The following is an 18847-nucleotide window of genomic DNA, read 5'->3' as shown; positions in this document are numbered from 1 at the left end:
AATATCAATGTCAACTTCCCCATACACAGTGAGCAGTCCGCTGTCTGCTGCCTGGAGTTGTACATTTTCAGTCAATTGTCGCAACTTCGGGCGAGTTTCTTCAGGCATGGCAGCAAGTAATTTTGGGGAAATTACAGTGGCGGCGGCTCCTGAATCGACCAGTAATCGTGTATTTGCACCATTTAAAATTGAATTAATGCTAGCAGACACTCCAGAGCGTTCGCTTATCCTAATAATTTCAATTGGTGGAAAAGGGAGGGCCGGTCCCTGGTCGACGGTTTCGGCCCCGCTTAGTTTCCCGATTGAGAAGCACGATTCAATGTCGGTTGATCCTGAGCGTTCGATGGTGGCATGTCCCGCTGTTGTGACGGCTGAGGTAGTGGTGGCGGCGGTGAGTGCCACTGTTGTTGTTGTTGAGGTGGTTGCCAGTGCTGTTGCCAGGATTGTTGTTGCTGGGGTTGCTGCCACTGTTGAAATGAGGTATTAGGAGGCAGCCACTGTTGATATTCCGACCGTGGTTGTTGCGCCTGTCTTTCATACCGCTGGTATCTAATCGGGCACTGCCTCGCGAAGTGTCCCTCTTTGTTACATTCATAGCAACGTCCACCGCCACTACGATCCCGATTGCTCCTTTGGCCACCATTGCGATCACGACCCGAGCCTCCCTTTTCCGTGAGGGCATTCAACCTCCTCTCAATCGTTTCCATCACTCGCTTTTCAAACGAAAGAAAACGATCTTCGGTGACCACGTCTGATACCGAATTCGAAGTGGAGATCGAACGAATAGGCCTCCTGGCCGTTTCCTCCCTGAGGCTGAGGTACCTCTCGGTAATGTCTCGTGCCTCTTGCAGCGTTTGCGGCTCCTGCATACCAATTGTTAAAGTCATTTGGTTATCCCCCAGGCCGCGTAAGAAGTGCCTGGTCGCGATGCTCTCTATTGTCGCGACGTCGGCGGTTGGATATCCAAACGTGGTTAGTTTCTTTATGTCGGCTGCGAAATCGACGAGCGACTCCCGTGGTGCCAACCGTCGCGACTCGAGCTGCGCGATGAACGTTGCCGGGGTCCTTCTCGCCGCAAATCGGTCAGCCAATGCGTTTGTCAACCTCCCATAGTCATTCACAACGTCGTCGGGTAGCTGCTGATAGGCGTAGTCTGCTGCGTCTCCTCGCAGACATGCCAACAGTCTGAATCGTTTTTCGTGGTCATCCCAACCACAGGCGGCAGCTAAATTAGTAAACGAGGCCACAAAACTGCTCCACGGCCTCGATCCGTCGAATGAATCTTGCTGTGGCAGCTGTACGTCCATCTTTCCCGCGTAGTCGTGCTGTGGTGCGACCACCACCTCCTCGTCATCGCAGTCATGGCGAATGGTGTCTTTTAGTTCATGCAGCTCCCGTCTTGCGGCATCCAATTCGTCTTGCAAATGTCTGAGCTCACGCTGGAGCTCTGCTTTCCTCTTAGGTCTGGTAGACATTGTAGATTAATCGACTAAATAGTTCTCCGTATCAAATCGAAATTCAGATTGTTATGGTCGCAATCTGCTCCTTCATAAATGGTATGAGTTCGCGGAAAACAATGCCAACAAATATTCGCTGAATCAATTTGGAGGTGGAGCAGTCCATTCAATTAATAACTATATTATTGCTCGTCAGTCAATCCATCAAATAGCACAATTGAGACACGTGTTAAAGATCGCTAATCCCACTCCTGACACCATTGCGACGAATTTTCTGGGTGCGTTCGTGATGAGAGTTGTGGATGCATGTCATGGATGGCGAGGGTTCAAATTGTCATTTCACGCACACGCATATCCCATACAATTCGTCGTAGAAGAGAGTTGAATTAATAACAAGAGAAGTATCGAGTTCACTTTATTCGTATTTTATTAAAAGAAGACATCACGTATACTGAAAAGACGAGCGTCAAAACAACATCACATAATTATGTAACAGCGAGACATTAAAAGGGCTAACACATCGTGCGGTCTCGAACTACTAACTCCTAGTCCAGTCTCGTAAAAGCAAAGCGCAAAGGGAATCTTTTTCTCTTCTCTTCTCCTCCCGTAATTACCAAAACAGACGTTTATATACGATCTGGGGATGTCGCGTGCCATAAAGCTGGGCGATCCAGTTACCATGCGAACGATGTGTAACTGGGTCATCCAGATTCTCAAAGAAGGCAGAGGCGCGTGGATGTAAAACTGGGTCATGACCTATATCTTTCTGAGATCAAGTCGGTCTGGTCTACATTCAAGCTTGGTCGAGAAAGGGCAGTTTTAGAATCAGGGCGGACCGATCTAGTGAGTATGCAACTGGACCAGCTATTTGGTATCGGGCCGAACTAGTTCTATGGATGGAGAATCGGATCAGGGATGCCTTTATTAGATGAAACTGTAGCAGTTCGAAACATGATGGTGTCAGCATAGCAGTTCGAAACATGATGGTGTCAGCATTTAACAATCACATCGAAGGGGTCAAACAGGGTTCGTGAATACACATGGCGAATATAGGTGAATAGTGGTACACGTACAACATAATCGTATGCAGCATTATACACATGGCGAATATAGGTGAATAGTGGTACACGTACAACATAATCGTATGCAGCATTATTCTTATTTCAAAAACCGTCACAGTATTAGGCCGATGCCTTATGACTGCATTTCGCACCGATCCAGCGGGCATGCCTACCAACCCCCGGGCCGCCACCCGACCGTGCCGGCGGTGTGGAACACCGATTATTCCGTAAGGCACGTCTTGACACGGTGCGAAAAGAGGCCTTGCTTGAGGTTTACGTCTAGATTTAGGTGTCGTGTTCGATCTAAGGTTTCTAATCTATGGCCTCATCACATGCAGTTAGACTGAATCCTCGTCTAACGTTAGGTCTATGTGATCTAACGATTACACTCTCTTTAACTCTGGACATTAGCTATCGTTAGGGGTTAGAATGTGTTAACTGTTAGGTGAATTAGGGCTCTACGCCTGTTGGTGTTAAGTGTTATGCCAAAACAATTATTCAATCGAGCTAACCGTTAGGCCTTAATCACAATGAACTTAACACCTAACGTTAGAACATTAGCAGTTGTATACCGTAGACAGTACAGGCCCACCCTATTAGGCCTACTATTAACGTTAGATGTACACTGTATTTGTAGGGCTAACGTTAGAGCCAGGTCCAAGGCAAGAGACTGTGCATAGTCTATACAGAAGGTACGGTATAGCGTAGTGCTCTAACGCTAGATCTACTATTACTAACGTTTAGAGTCTAATCAAATACAGTACTAACCCTAGTTAGACCTGCTGTATAATTATCATAAAATCTAACGAGTCTTAAGTAGAAATATCTGGCGTCTAGTCAAAATCTGGGCCACTGATTCTACCTAACGTTAGAGGTTTCTAGTAACCTTACGCTAGTATATAATGGCAGTTTTATTGTAAGACCCAGCCTACCGTTAGATAGACCTAGGTTTAGATATCTAGACCCTCTTGAGGTTCTAAAATCTATGCATAAATGATAGGCCTACATATTATTATACATCTAACGTTAGGCTAACTTTGCTCCATAAAAGTAAGAGTTCACGTTAAATCTAACATTTCTAGATCTTGATCTGAATAGAATATCCTAACATTAGCTCTGAACGTTAGCACTAATTAATACTAGTCTCTAGAGTAGAGGTCTGCCAGATTGGAATGTCTTTTTTTTTTTGGGGGGGGGGGGGGTCAACAAAAGGGAAGTGAACTTTGTCTTTCTTCATCAGATGGAGGAAAATATATGACATGTTGGTCAGAAAAAAAAACCTGCACATTAAAGTGCTTAAAAAGAGAAAATTTCACAAAGGAACAGTTGCTGAATCTGAAAGGAAATAGCACAGAGCATTTTTTTTTTCTAGTTTAAGATATAAAAGACATCAGTAAAAGGTTCCAGCCCAAACACCAAGTACAAGAAGTAGTGAAAAGAATATGATCTGGTCAAGATGTATGTTTTTCCAGTTGTTTTTTTTTTTTCACATGTGCCATAATTGTCATGATGTTAGTAATACTATGATATAATTTATGTTAGCTATTCAGGGCCCCAGCAATGTATTCTGGTACTTGGGATAAGGGAAAGTATTAGAGGGAAGCATTACCCACATGTTTTGGAGAGGTGATTTTTTTTTTCTTCACTGAGAGACGAATGCTCAGTACAGATATCTTATGGCACTGGTCTGCAGAACACAAAAATAATATCAGACTAAAGGTAGAATTTTAAAATTTTGGCAGTCACCATTCTAATTTAGTTATACAGTGACGAAAGTTCAATGCAACAGCGTACAGTCATAATTAGCTAGGATATGTAACCAGAAACTGTGAAAAAGATAGAGATATTGAAATATCGCCTAAAGAGAAAATTTTGTTTTTCTAACTGGTGTAACGTTTGTGATGGTGGACACATGATAAAATAGAGTTTATCAATGCAGTTAATGTAGTCAGTGCAATTTGTATTGTTGATTTTCAAAGTCTTTGGATGTATGTCACAGACATTTGTTCATGATAAAAAAAAATCACTGAGGACTCATTCTTTCATTTAAGAAGATTGCTTTCAGATGGAATTTTTGTTTTTGTTTTTAGATGTCCACAAATCGAGACTGAGGTTCTTTACCTTCCAAAACGAAATAGATAAAAAGCATTTTGATAACCAACAACATAGATGTCAAAGTGCTGCTTTTCTAGTAAATGTGCGCTGATGGCAAATCATTATTAAAAAAAAAAGAAAGAAATTGCTTCGTTTAGTGTTTACTGTATTTCATTGTGTGTTGATATGTCCGTAAACGCAGTTTGAGACGATGGTTGCGAGCGTGTGCACATTGTGTAATACGTTTTGTTGGTTGACTGGGAATTTAGAGTGTTTATGATAACTGAAATGATTTTTTTTTTTAATCACAAAGATGTGACAATATAGAACACACACGCAAAAAACAAACAAACAAACAATCGAATTGCAAACAAACCATTTGTTACATGTCTGCTCCAAGGTCATAGATCTTGGCCAAGGATAAATATTATAGACTCGATGATTTAACCGACTTAATGATGGGAAGGGGAAATGAGGCTGTTATTGCATTGTTCGCATTTCATTTCTACTTCCTTTTTACTTGTTTTCTTTTTTTTTTGAGGGTGATATTTGCCTTATTATTTCACACAAATATCTAGGATACATATATGATATTCTTATGTCGCCGAATAATTGTGCGTTCCAAACAACGCTCATGTAAACAATCAATCATCATAAAAGAAACATTTAGTAAGTCTTCTGCGGGAGGATAGATCAAAATAAAATGCAAACACCTCGCCTTAGAACATTACAAATGTAAAAGTGCTTTCGTGCCTATCCCTTTCAGGGCCCGAGAATGCAAACTATATAGCATTGTATTGATAACCATGAATTCCCAAGCTTCTCGGGGGGGGGGGGGGGGGGAGGGGGAGGTTGAGTATGCAGGATGGGAGATTTGGTACCGTAATTTTGCCAAGTAAAACGTGATTTGTTATCACGGTTTCCATGACAACCATTTCCAAACATAGTAAGCAATCTATATATAACTGGTATAAGCAGGTTTCATTGTTAAACAGATTAGATAGATTAATACATTTCTCACACACACATACAAAAACATGTTTCAACACTTCTACGTTTTAAAATCATGAATATTTGAAAGTTTCTGGGAGTGACCTAAATGATCAGTTGCCATGGTAACAACATTACTGACCAGCCCTCTTTGTATTTTTTTTTTTCTGGCAAATAAGCACATTTCAGTCATATCAAGGTCTCACAAAGGGTTTTTGCAGTCAGCTATCCAACCTGTCCATTGACTTTGCCGATTATGTAAGATAAGTATACCTACACGCACTATACCATGTACAATATATATGGGCCTACGCTATGCATTCGATTTTCCATTCAAAATGCGCGTCCAGTAAAAAATACATTGTCCCATTTAGGATAACATAAAACGAGTTATCTTTCGCCTTATCTTATAATTTCTTTGCTGCATAAGATATCAGAACATAAATTATATTTCGAACAAATAAAAACGTTTGAATAGACTGATTTCGGTAGTTTAAAAAAAACAACTTTGAAATATTGGTAGATTCTGCATATTAGAAATAACGGTTTTATGTTTCATTGCGCCATATATGTGCGTGTAATAGTCTACTTTCAAATGTATATTAGTTAGGTTCTACACTTGAAATGGAAGATAACACATTTCTAGTTTAAAAGGTACTTATAAACTATTAATTTTTTCGATAAAAAAGTAAAAATCTTGATTTTTTGATATTCTTTCAAATTTTTGGCTAAAAAAGGCAGTTTTCGGCAAAAACGCGCTTGACATCCGGCCGTACGCTAAACTTCAGTATTTTTGCAAAACTTTCATCTGGGAAGAAAGACCACTTTAAAACCACAAGATAAAACGGTAAAATGGTCTAACTAAAAGATAGACCATTTTACCATAGTATGGCAATAGTGTTTGTGGTCTATCTAGAAGATAGACCATTTTACCATCTTATGATGTGTAGCGGAGTGTATACATGTGCTGTGGTTAAACAGTCTATCTGCACAAAAATCTCATTTATTTTATAATTAAAACCCCAAATAAGCACAAAATTCTTCAGTTATCAGTGTTTGATATGCTTCTTCTTGTCCCATTGCTAAAAATGCATTATACCCATCTCGTAAAAAAGCTCAAACCTCTAAACTTTAAAGTCATTTTTCTCAGAACAGCAATTTTCGAGATAGACCGTTTTACCATCTGACGGCCGAATACTAACACAATATTCGTACCGGGACACGTTACTCTTTATTGGTCAAAAGAGGGCGACATTTCATGTAAGCTCGCGAACTTCGACCCTAACCGGAAATCAATCTCTTTGGTCCACAGCGTTCATAATGGTAATAAGCAGAGACGGCAACTGCAACGATTTTACACTTAATGTGGCGTTAATAAAGTATTTTATCACTTATATAGCAAATAAATGTAACTATTAACGTTGAAGGAAAGTGATGTAATAGTAAAAATAATCACTCATTCTGTGTTTCTGAGCCTAGCGTATGACAAAGTGTGCTCAAATAGACCCGAGCGGTGACAGAATTTGTCACTCCCTGCATGCCCTGCATGCTGCATGTGCGCAGCGCGGGGAGCTCGTGCAGCCATAACGTGGGTCGTAGACAATCAACGCAATGACTGTGTTAGAAGGCGGCAGTTACGCACGACTTACTCGTTGGTTCGTGCTAGAGCTACGTACGGAGCGTTAATTTCTCGACCATTAATCTAACACCAGTTAGGGATCTATTGAACATTAAGGATATTCTCACACGTTTCATCTCGACAATATCATTACGGTCCCACCTTGTCCAAATAGTCGATACAGATCAGATGTTTGTCATGAATGTTTGTTGCCAGTAGAGAGCGAGCCAGAGCCAGGCCAGGAAAAGCACACTTCATTTCTAACCGTTAGAGTGTTAATGGGTTAGACTCTAGAGTAAAATGACCAGTTTTCGGACACTTTCAGCTTTTCTGCTAGATTTGTTTAACTCGAATCATACAAAATGAAATCAAGAACAATGTAGATAGCCTATGTACATTATCTTAATATTGATTCTGTGAATTATTAGGTTCTGCATCATGAAATTTCACAGAATCCCAAAATATTTTCAATTTGATAGGGCCTAGAGGGTGTCTAATCCCCCAGAATCTGTGCGGCCTCTCCAGAATCTGGACGCGTGCTATGCGCATTCATTGTCATTGTCGAATGGGCGTACAAGGCCGCTGAAAAATGCGCTGTGCCATACCTTGTTGCTGCAAGGTTGCATCTGGAACATTGCAGTGCCCGTTGGTGTCTGGGTTCTGGTGAGTCGGCGCTTGCATTCAACCCCTGTACATCTAGTCACTGCATCAACATGTGCAGATTTTGTTATTCTTTTGTATTTTTGAGGATACCATCACACTCTGAGCTTGTGTTACACGAAGAAATCTTGCAACAAAACGGCGTATTTCCTGATTTTTAGCACTTTTTTGGCGACCCTGATTCTTAACCCAGGACTGAATTCTTGTGCGCTTTAGAAAAGTGCCAATTCTGCATTTTTTGACGGCGATATTTTGGATTTTAGTGAAATCTTTGGAGGTGACTAATTCACTTTCCTGTTGTGAGCGACAGTGCCAGTATGTGAAATGATGTGATACAGTATGTGTGTGTTGAGACAACAGAATTTGCTGGCTTGTGATAAGTGATAAAGTGTCCGGACCAGATTCTGGAGGGTGGCAGAAAACTGGGGGTTTTACTCTATTTCTACTGAACAAAAAATTACTGTACAGAGCTGTGGAATCTATCTACTCTAGCTAGATATCCTGTCTACAGTACACAACCCTATATCTTCATAATAATATTATTGGCCCGTGACCACTAAGATGCAAGACAAGTCGACAAGTAGAATTATGTAGCAATATGAATTTTAGTATACTATTGGTAGAATGTACATGCACGAGATATTAAATCTAATGCAGTTTCAATCCAAGCAGATATCCCAACTTCGCTCTTGAAACTGAACTGGGCTGTGTGAACTGTATTAGAAACACACAGAATGAATATTTTTAGTTTCAAAGTCGAACATCACTGAACCCTTTCTTTGCCTGAATTCGTACAACATTTGTGGTTTACAGGATCAGGAAGTGTTGATTTCAATTTCAATTGATTCATGTTGTTGTTCTGTACAGGTCCAATGTAGCACTAGCAGATTAGACTCAACACACTGATGAGTGTTGAGTTTTTATGTTTCTACTGCATTCACAAAATCTAAATGTTTGATGGGAAAAGGAATACTGACGAGCTAACCAATGCTGACCAGAACATCGATTTCTAATGACTGAAATTGCTTTTTTCTAGTACTCGGTAACTTAGCAGGTCATTACCAAGTCTTCTTTGTGGTGGCCCTGATGTCACTGATTCTGTAGATATGGTACCGATAAAGGAGTCTATTATCATGTCATCGTTAGGAATAGACTGTATAAAGTTGTGTAACTGGACTTGGTGGTAACCAAACATTTTGTGTTCTTTTTTATTTGTTTTTTAAAGGGAGAGGTGATGTATTCTGCAAATGGGCCAAAATAATTGATTTTGCTGATTACTATGTCTCTGTTTCCCTGCTTGTATCCAGACTCAAAAGCGCCGCAACAACGGACGCAGCAAGAAGGGACGTGGCCACGTGCGGCCAGTCCGCTGCACCAACTGTGCCCGCTGCGTCCCGAAGGACAAGGCCATCAAGAAGTTCGTCATCAGGAATATCGTGGAGGCGGCCGCCATCCGTGACATCCAGGAAGCCAGCGTGTATGAGGGTAAGAAAAAGACTTGATAATTAATTGATTGTGATTGGAGCGTCGACATAGATGGGGGAAATATTAGCCCTGGGAGAAAGTTGTGTGGTATGACTGGCTGTTGGCCCAATATCAAAGTCAACATACTGAGATCAGTGACAATCTGGTTAGAGTCAGACACGTGTAGATTGATAGGTTCGGTTACACTTTGATGCCTTTGTTTCTTCAAACACATGATGACATTCTTTTGAATGTTTAAATGTAGTTGTAGCTTTGATGTTTCTATAATAGCAATCATGTAAAAATGATGGAAATGTGTCGCTTATTTCTGATGAAGATATCGGCACCCTCTTACGTGTAAGAATGATGCCATGACATTTCTCTGGCAGAGTTACCAAGTAGTTCTTTGAAGAAAAAGTTTGATCATAAGCCATGGCAGTCACACACTGACAGAAACAAAATATGGATTACATTTTTAGCAAGTCTGAGTGGGTAACCATGTTGGTCGACTTTTGATGAATTTGCCATAACATCTTTGGTCTTCATCTGAGTAGGCTCAAATTATTGTCGAGAGCTGCTGTTTTTCTTTTGCATTGTTTTGATTTTACCTGTAGCCCACCAATTGTTCTATAGGATAAACTTCCTGTTTGAATAGTGTGCCCTCATTTTCAACTTTTGGAAGTGATATTGTTGTTTTTGCATGTTTTCTAATTTCAAAGAAGTTTCAGATTGGGACCTGATGCATTGCTTACAGCTGAATTTTTTATTATCTGTCCCAATTGGGGAGCAGTAAATTAGTAATAATGCCTTTCATGTTTAACCCTATCTCTGTCACGGGCCGATTAAATCGGCCCAAAAATTGCAATAGAAATGCTTCGGCCGATATTATCGGCCCTATTTTGATTGACAGATTACTTCAAAGGCTATGACACTACCACTCTATAAACTCATTTGTGATTGGCTGACAGTGTAAGGAAACGATTTCCAGCGTGAAAAAAGCTTCCCCACCTTCAACCAATCAGGACAGCTTTCTCAAAGTCCAAGAAATTGTGGTGGCCCCGCCCATGTTCATTTGCATTCAGACTGCAATGTTTTGTGTACAGTTGTGCCATGTGTGGAGAACTTACACGAATCTGTATATGTGGGACTGTAGTAGAGATCGCCGCGAGCAATGAAAAGATTGTACACGTGGGTCAATTTTCATCTATTTTATCTAAGTCAAAATAGTAAAACATGAAGTGAAAACATTCAGATTAGGGATTTCAACATCTCTGAATTCTGTGAAGGGGTATAGTTTCAGTAATATCGGCCTCATAAATGATCTGAAGAATAGATGAACACTGCACATTCGGTGCAGCAGTTGCAACTGTTTACTCAGCACTAACAGCAGTGCAATGGGTCTCTAGTTAGCCGGGGCCAGCGGGGCAGGTGTAGGGAGCAAAAGGGTTACAGTAGCTTCCTGCTGGCGGCCTGAAGCTGTACAGTCTTGATGTTGGGGTATGTTTGACTGTATTATTATTACATGATGAAACCGTCACTATGCGAAACTTCAGTTCAATGCAGGTTTATCATGAAGAAAATGACTGCTGTGATGGTTAATTCTGTTTCAATAAGGAAAGTGCAGAAAGTCATAGACTAGCATATGATGATCAACTGGAAGGCATGGACACTCCAAAGTCTGAATATTTTCAATAACATTTTTTATCCTTAGGTTATCTTATCATTATGGCATTATTATAGGACAAGATTAATATAAATTTGAAAGAAAAAAGCACAATTCAATTTATATTTTCAGCTTGACAAGATACAAACACGAATTGTCTACTTTCAGGCCAACATCAATCACAAAATCAGAAATTACACAAAATGTGTGAAATCTAGGTTGTAATTGCCACAGACTTTTGTTCATAAAATGAAAAGTACCGATGCTACTGATGAAAAAATCATACCATCTGAAAGCTGAATAAATTCTCTACAACAACTATGACACCTTTTTGTGATGCAAGCTCATGTTGTATGGAAAAATGAGGTGGTAACATGTAGAAATAAGTCTGCATTGATAATTATGTGACATAAGAGGGCGTCCTACTTAAAATTGAAGTGCGCCCTCACTCAGATTATGATGGAAAATGAAAGTTTAGACCATAAGCTTTCAAATGATGTATAACATGACACATTTATGTCAATAATAATAATCAGAAATGGCCATCAACAATTTTGTGTCTGTGCACTGCAAAATGTCTGAGCAGTCTGGCTACGGCATATGTGACAGATATAGGGTTAAATTAAGGTGATGAAGTTCAGAAGCAGTAATGTGAATCAAAGTAATCAGTACGATATCACTGTCCAGTCTACTCTTCATTTGTGTAGCATTGAAATGAAGAAAGTACTGCAGGATGCTACAATGACCTTGCACTCATACACAAATAGATCAGAGCGAGCAATAGAATAGAACAGTATGCGACTGCAGACTGTAAAATTTATTTTAAAAATATTACTTCACAATAAAAGATGATCCAGTGTAGTCAATTTTGTTCCATTCAAATCAATTTAAGGTGTTGATTTTGCACAGGAAGAACATGAGGAACCTTGGCACAGCCTTTGTCATCAGAGGTGAGCCATTTCAGGGGACTTTGCTATGTTGGAAGGTTCAAGTATTGTACCACATGGCACCTGATTATACATTCAGAGCAAGATACATTGTGGTGTATGGAGGCTTATCAGTATTGGTGTCAGTATCTCTTGATAGAGATTCTAGGTGAGATAACTGTGTGTTCTACGATATTGCAGTGACTTGAGTGTCTCTCAGATCATTTTGATCTGGTCAAGCTCCTCTGCACAAATTCCACAGTTTTCATTGTAAACATGGTGATGTTCATGTCAACACACACACTATCATATAGTATTTTTTGTCTCTTCCACCCTCCCTCATTATATTGCAGTGTATGCCCTCCCAAAGCTGTATGCTAAGCTTCACTACTGCGTGAGCTGTGCCATTCACTCCAAAGTTGTGCGTAACCGCTCCCGCGAGGCGCGCCGTGACCGAACCCCACCACCAAGGTTCCGCCCAGGAATGGTAAGTTGCCACTTTCATCGGTTATCCTGTAATTATCATTGCTCCTCATGTGTTTGTAGATTGTTTATGATAACACTGCATTAAAGTCAGAAACAGTGGCGACTGTGCTTCATATTCGTAAGCCCATCTTGTGCCATAAAATCTTGTATTCAGAAGAGCTAAAGAGCTTTGTTTGGCATGGGTTTCTTGGTCTTTGTCTAAATTCATGCAACCAGGATCTGAGTAGATTTATGTCAATTTGATAGCAAAATCTACTGCAAAAGAGTTCAACTTCAGGTACAGTTGAACCTCTCTTATCCGGCCTCCCTTTATCCGGATCTCTCTATTATACGGACGCAATCTCACTGTGATTTTTTTTTTTTTTTTAAATAATTATGGGAGGAAAGGGGGATTCCCAACTCCTTGAGAACTCCTACACAAACACACATGAATTACATATTACTTCCAACATTAACATACACCTCTATTTTGGGGTCTGTTACTGAATAGATATATCCAGTAATCCCCCTTACCCTTATTATACTAACTTAGACCTCATGTTTGGACTGTAGCATTGTTATGCGTGAAAGGATGGGTTGTCCAAGACCCTGTTTACAGTGCGGGGCTGGGCCGTGCTGTGGCCAAGCTGTGGCCGAGCCCAGCCTCAACCGAACCCCGCAATTTTGTCCGTTTACACTGCCGGGCTCGGCCGCACTTTTAACTCAAACCTTTCAATATTTTGTTGTAGTGGCGCTCTGCTTGTAAACAAACGCAGTTTGATATAGTCTGGTTTTCAGACCCTTTGCCAACTGGATTCCGTGGTGACAAAGTCGCCATTCGGGCAGAGGCCTTTGCCGGAGGAAAAATCCTTTGCAGGACAAAACCACCTTAAACTGTACTAGTTTTCGACGTTGAGGGGGTTAATATCCTGAATAGCGAAATAGTACGGGCAGAGGGTCTGGAAGCCAGACTAAAATTGGCCGAGCATTTGGCCCAGTTTGTGTTTACACTAAGAAAACGAGACCACCTCCAGAGCGTGACCAAATGTGCGGCCAATTTTGCAAAGTGAACAGAAAGCTCACGTCATGCTTTATTATCTCCACAAGGGCAGGAGGTTATACTTCATCGGTGTTGATTTGTCCGTCAGCAAAATGACTCAAAAAGTTGTGAACGCATGTGAATGAAACTTACAGGAAAAGTTGACAATAACACAGGGAACAGATGATTATCTTTTGGTAGTGATCTGCTAATATTTATGGATTTTTAAAGGATCTTTTTATCTTTTTGCAAACAGCGTCAATGAACTAAGGAGTTCAGGCTGCGATTATTTGAGGTTTGCATATGTGCTCTAAGGATGTGCTCTGCTTTGGCGAGGCACTGTGGCAGCGTAGCTGGAAGCCGATGATGTTAACAAAAGTCTTTTATTGTACTGGTATTGGGGAAATTGGGTGATTTTCAGCATGCGTGTATGGGTGGAAATGAGCTGCTTGGCGGAGGTATGTGCTTTCAGAGTGCTTTTCTAGTTATTTTATTTTGTTTGTTTTGTCTTTAATCCACAGGCTCCCGGCCAGCAGAACAGACAGGGAGGAGGCAGATCGTAAATAAGAGCTGGAGACTCGTTTGGGAAGGCAAAAAAACATCCTTGAAGGACTCTCGTCAGTATTGTCGGCAACTTCTGCTCTGTTGTGGTGTCTGTAAAATATGAGTTGTAATTAAAGGCAGTGATCTGCCGAGAATTGCAGTACAGGACGCGCTTCACGTCTTCTTCTTGTTCTGTAGAGTAGTCTATGATGTTGAGGTGAAGTTACAGTGAAAGTCAACCTGCGCTTATACACTCTGTTGGATCATTACATACACTATTGTAGCTTAAAGTAAACATCAGGTTAAGTTCAGTTGGTATGCATTTCTGAACGCAGATTACACATAACTGAACTGATTACACAAAGCTGAACTGAAACCGAATATCTCTACACAGCAGCAAGAATATAAAGCCTCTGTAATTTGGGAATTACTACATGTAGTTACACCAACTTAGATACACGTACATGTAACACACAAGCTTCCTCTTTTTAATTGCTCTGTAGGAACGTCACTAATTGTAATGTGTGAAAGTTGGTAAATCTGTTCTAATGTTTCAAAAAATGTGTGATTATGTGTGTGTGTTTGTGGTGTGTGTGTGTGTGTGTGTTTGTAGGGTGTGTGTGCATTGCTCATGTACATGTACATGGTGTGCATCTGTAAGAAAGTTTCACGAATAGCAGCTCGTGAGCAATGGATTGATACAGTGGACTCCCGTTATAATGAAGTCCTCGGGAACGGCAGTTTTCTTTCGTTATATTGAAATTTCATTATAACCGAACAAATGAACAATAAAAATACATAGAGCCGATAATGTTGCGGCCTGTATTTTGATTTCGTTGTAACCGGAATTTCGTTATAACCGTGTTCGTTGTAACGGGAGTGCACTGTACTTCCTGTACACTGTGTGTAGTTTCCATGTTCAGTAAGAGGCCCGTACTTGTAAGTTTTTATGTTATAATGTGTGTCATTGGTCATATGGAGTTGTTTTCAAAACCATTGCTGCCTATTTGTCAGTGAAATTGTTATAAATGATAGCATGTGAATCATGAATTCCTACTTCCCCTGTGGAGGGATGGTATAGTATTGGTGGAGATGAGAATTGAGTTTTTAACTTTTTGCTAGATACCAAGGAACCACTTTCGAAATACATTGTAGTACAGACCATTCCATTCTAAGAGGAATTCAAAGTTTATTTGATGAAAATTGGTTTTTGAATGGCAGAGACATCCAAAAACAAAGTTAAACAAAGCGATTGTAATGAAAGGTGGGTCCCACCTTTTGTTTGGATCACTCTGTTTTGGATATCTCGGCCATTTCAAAACGAATTTTCATCAAATGTTAAATACCTCTTGGAATTACATGTGCTTTCATATTTCATAAAAGGTTTCTTATTATCTCATCAAAAAAATGTCAGTAATCTCAAGTTAGGTCTCGACCAAAACTCTATGATTCCTTTTACATACAGCTTAACAAGTGTACAATACACTTCATGTATACACTCCATATTTTCACATGGTAAGGTTGAGTCAAATATCAATTGAGTAATTTTTGTAAAAGCAAAAATTTTGTGTAAAAATGGAAATGAGAAGAAACATGCTGAATTTCAAACTTTCACATTTACATAAAATGGTGGTACCCATCATAATTACTGATGCACATACATTGTACATGTAGTGTGATCCACTTAAAACACTGTACTTGTTTCAGAAACCTGATTACAACAGGGTAAAGAGTTTTGTGAAGATATACCGTATGTTCCCCCCAAAAAAATACAACGGAACCCTCCGCAACAATCTGAATACGTACAATTTCAGGGTATGAATTTATTACCTACATCTTGCAGGAAACCCCATCCGATTTGCTTCAGTGGTTAAAGAGAAATGAGGATCTTTGTAGAGCATGTAGGGAATCCCCTCCCAAGTTCTATTCATTGTGTTCACACATTAATATGCAGTCCCAAGAGCATCCACTTGCTAAACTTGGAAGAAGCAGATGCTAGACTTGCTTCACAATGATCCACATTTCTCCATGACCAATTAACCAAATTTAATGGGGTTTTCTGCAAAATATAGGTAAGATGTTTAATCACATTAAAAGTTAATGCGAAACTCCGAAATTACATGTAATTTCTTTCTCTTTTTTTGGACATACTGTGCAGTCAGCCGCAGCCAAGTTAAATCTATAGGGACCAGAGAAAATTCTCTTGACTTCTTGAATTTTGATTTACACAGTGAAATTAAGGCATGTCAATATCCACCCAAGTAGCATTTTCCTTCGACTGTACAGTCGATTGAGGCAAAGCTGCGTGTACTACATCTCCTGAGTTTTAAACTTCGTTAGCTGAAACAAACTATTGACGTCAATAAGAGCTGATCATTTCTTAAATTTTGAAGGAATCCTGGGATATTGGGAACAGATTAAATAGAATGGGTTGTACATGTATTCATTAAACTTGCCTAATTGTCACAAAAAAAGTACAAAATGAAGTGATATGAGACAGCAACATTAACTTATCTTCTAGAATGCATTATCAATGAAATGGTAGGTTGGAACTGGACTGATCTAGAAGCTGTGTAATTCTGCAACCAATATAAACAGTGCTATAGAAATGACCCGGATGGGGCTCAAAACAAAAGCTATACATGTATATAAATACGTTGTGTACACATAGGCACCCTGAACACATGGCTCGACTTCAGTGGCTACTAACAATTAGTGAAAGATAGCCCCAGACCATTAAAATTATTGATGTCAGGCCACTTAATTTCCAAAAGGGCTGCCTCCTGATGCCCCCATAAGGCAGCTAAAATTCAAAATGAATTTTTGTATTTTTCTTATATTTTTGGCCACCATTGAAAAATAGTGTTGAGCCGTGGGCTCATCATACATTGTATTTATAATGGGCCCTAAACAAGTATATATCTCTCTTTATTCATTTACCTTACCCAGTCAAATACTGGTAATGAATACTAAAAAAAAAAAAAAAAATGATACGCAGAAGCAAACCACAGAATTTCGGTTGATAAGATCAGTCAGTGTGGGAAAACAAATTTGTGTTCAGCAGCAGTAGTTGTACATGGTATTTGCTGATGCACGCCCTCTCTTGTCAAAGAATGTTTGCTGCCGTACGGCATTCACTCGTCACGGGCCGGTCTCAAATTCAATTCAATTCAATTCAATTCAATTTTATTCAAAAACCAAACATAAATAACAAGATAACGCAAATCGCTGATACAAAAATTTACATGGTTTTTTTAGGACCCCGAAAGAAGCAAGGCTTGTGAGTGGGGCCCTATGCACGGTACAAATAAGTTGGGACTCAGCAGCACAAAGGCCAACCGCCACTAAATGATGTAAAGTGACATTCCAAAATAATAATCAGTTGAGTGAACATTCAGATCAGTCACTGAAACCACCGACAGCAGACCAAGGTACCACGTAAGTTCACACACTAACACTACGACATGGCAAGTATATATCAGAACAATCATAATGTATATTATACAATGGCAACAAATAAACCTACATAAACGAGATAAGAAACTCGTCAGACTGACGAGTTAGGTGATACGCTTGGGGTTATCAGATGTCGGTCATCTGTGATCGACAAAGAAAAGAATGTGATATAGACACCTTGAAGTTATAATTGAGTTTGCATGCAAAACCGTTTCCCTAACCTCTCGGCCACGGGACATCCACGGAAATGGTAAGGCAAAAAAGAAATGTATAGATATTACAGGGAGAAAAGTCAATGCCCACTCAACCAACGTGACCGCGTGAACATGTATTGCATTGCTAGACGGAAATGCGGCCTTGTAACTACTGATGTCGCTATGCCATTTCTGGCAGCTTGGGAAAAATACGTGCCGTAAACATAAAACCTATAATCGGCTGGTTTTGATACCTTGCCTTTAATCACAATTTTCAGTGTGATGACGTCATCAAAGTACAAAACAATGATGTGGTCTTGAAAGACAATTGTTCAAAGTACAACACCTTCGTCGTCGTCATTACATATTATGATCAGTTTGACAAAGTCAGCCTGCAAAATTTTGCAGCAGTCGAAGCAATATGGTCTCCAACACAAAAAAGAGGGATATGGTGTGTGTGTGTGTCTGTGTGTGTGTATAGGTGCGTTTATATACGAATGTGATTTCTACATGGACGATATATGTAATACAAAATTGAAGAAAAAAAAAGTAAAATAGCTAAGTAATTTGTTTCGTGATCTTGTGGGGTTCGAACCCGCACGTGTGCAACCTCACGTCTCTGAGACGTCGCCTTTAACCACTCGGCCATACGTCTCGACGAGAAAAAAAAGAGGAACGTAAAGTTATGTATGTGAAAGATGAATCAGGAATCGTTTTGTCCACATTCCATTCTCATTTTCAGTTTTAAACTGCAAAATTGTCAAACTAATAAGGAGATTTCAAAGAATAACATGCATGATTACTGCAGCTTATTGTCTCAGTTACCACACACTTAAGTTACAGAGGAAATGGAGCAAAATCATCTGAGATAAAGGTGCTTAAACGTTGTCAAGTTAATGCACATAAAAAAAAAATCACCTCCCATAGAGATAACACGTAAACTTGTCTGATTTTGAGTCTTTACCTTTAATAACAATTTGAAGTATGATGGTAAGTCTTCTTGAACCAAGAGTGTGGAACGCAAGCTTCTACGTGAAAGATGAATCATGACGATCACCCGTGACCGACACATCTTCAAAGGGATCAGTTATTAGAAGTGGAAGCCCTCGTGCCAAGCATATTGTCTCAGCAATTCCAAAGCAATGATACCCTTACATTTATGCATACCATAATTTCCCTCTGAAATCAATGGTAGGTATATTCATGTACAATTGCTT

The 18847-nt window shown here is 39.9% G+C and overlaps 1 protein-coding gene across 2 annotated transcripts in view; it reads left to right on the top strand.

The window, feature by feature from the left end:
- LOC140245414 (small ribosomal subunit protein eS26-like) overlaps positions 1-14145 on the top strand; it is a 151201-nt gene extending 137056 nt beyond the window's left edge. Inside the window, exons 1-4 of one of the 2 annotated variants that reach the window (XM_072324992.1) lie at positions 6895-6925; positions 9188-9365; positions 12287-12420; positions 13959-14145. In XM_072324992.1, coding sequence (XP_072181093.1) covers positions 6923-6925; positions 9188-9365; positions 12287-12420; positions 13959-14000 — 357 coding nt within the window. In that variant the 5' untranslated portion in view covers positions 6895-6922 and the 3' untranslated portion in view covers positions 14001-14145. Of the gene's footprint in view, positions 1-6894; positions 6926-9187; positions 9366-12286; positions 12421-13958 lie in introns of those variants that run through there. The other variant, XM_072324993.1, reaches the window with a different exon arrangement.
- The last annotated feature ends 4702 nt before the right edge of the window (positions 14146-18847 follow it).

The sequence above is a fragment of the Diadema setosum genome, chromosome 22 (genome assembly GCF_964275005.1).
Source record: "Diadema setosum chromosome 22, eeDiaSeto1, whole genome shotgun sequence".
Taxonomy (NCBI): Eukaryota; Metazoa; Echinodermata; class Echinoidea; order Diadematoida; family Diadematidae; genus Diadema; species Diadema setosum.
Note: the sequence above shows the minus strand (reverse complement) of the source record. Positions and strands in the feature narration are given on the sequence as shown.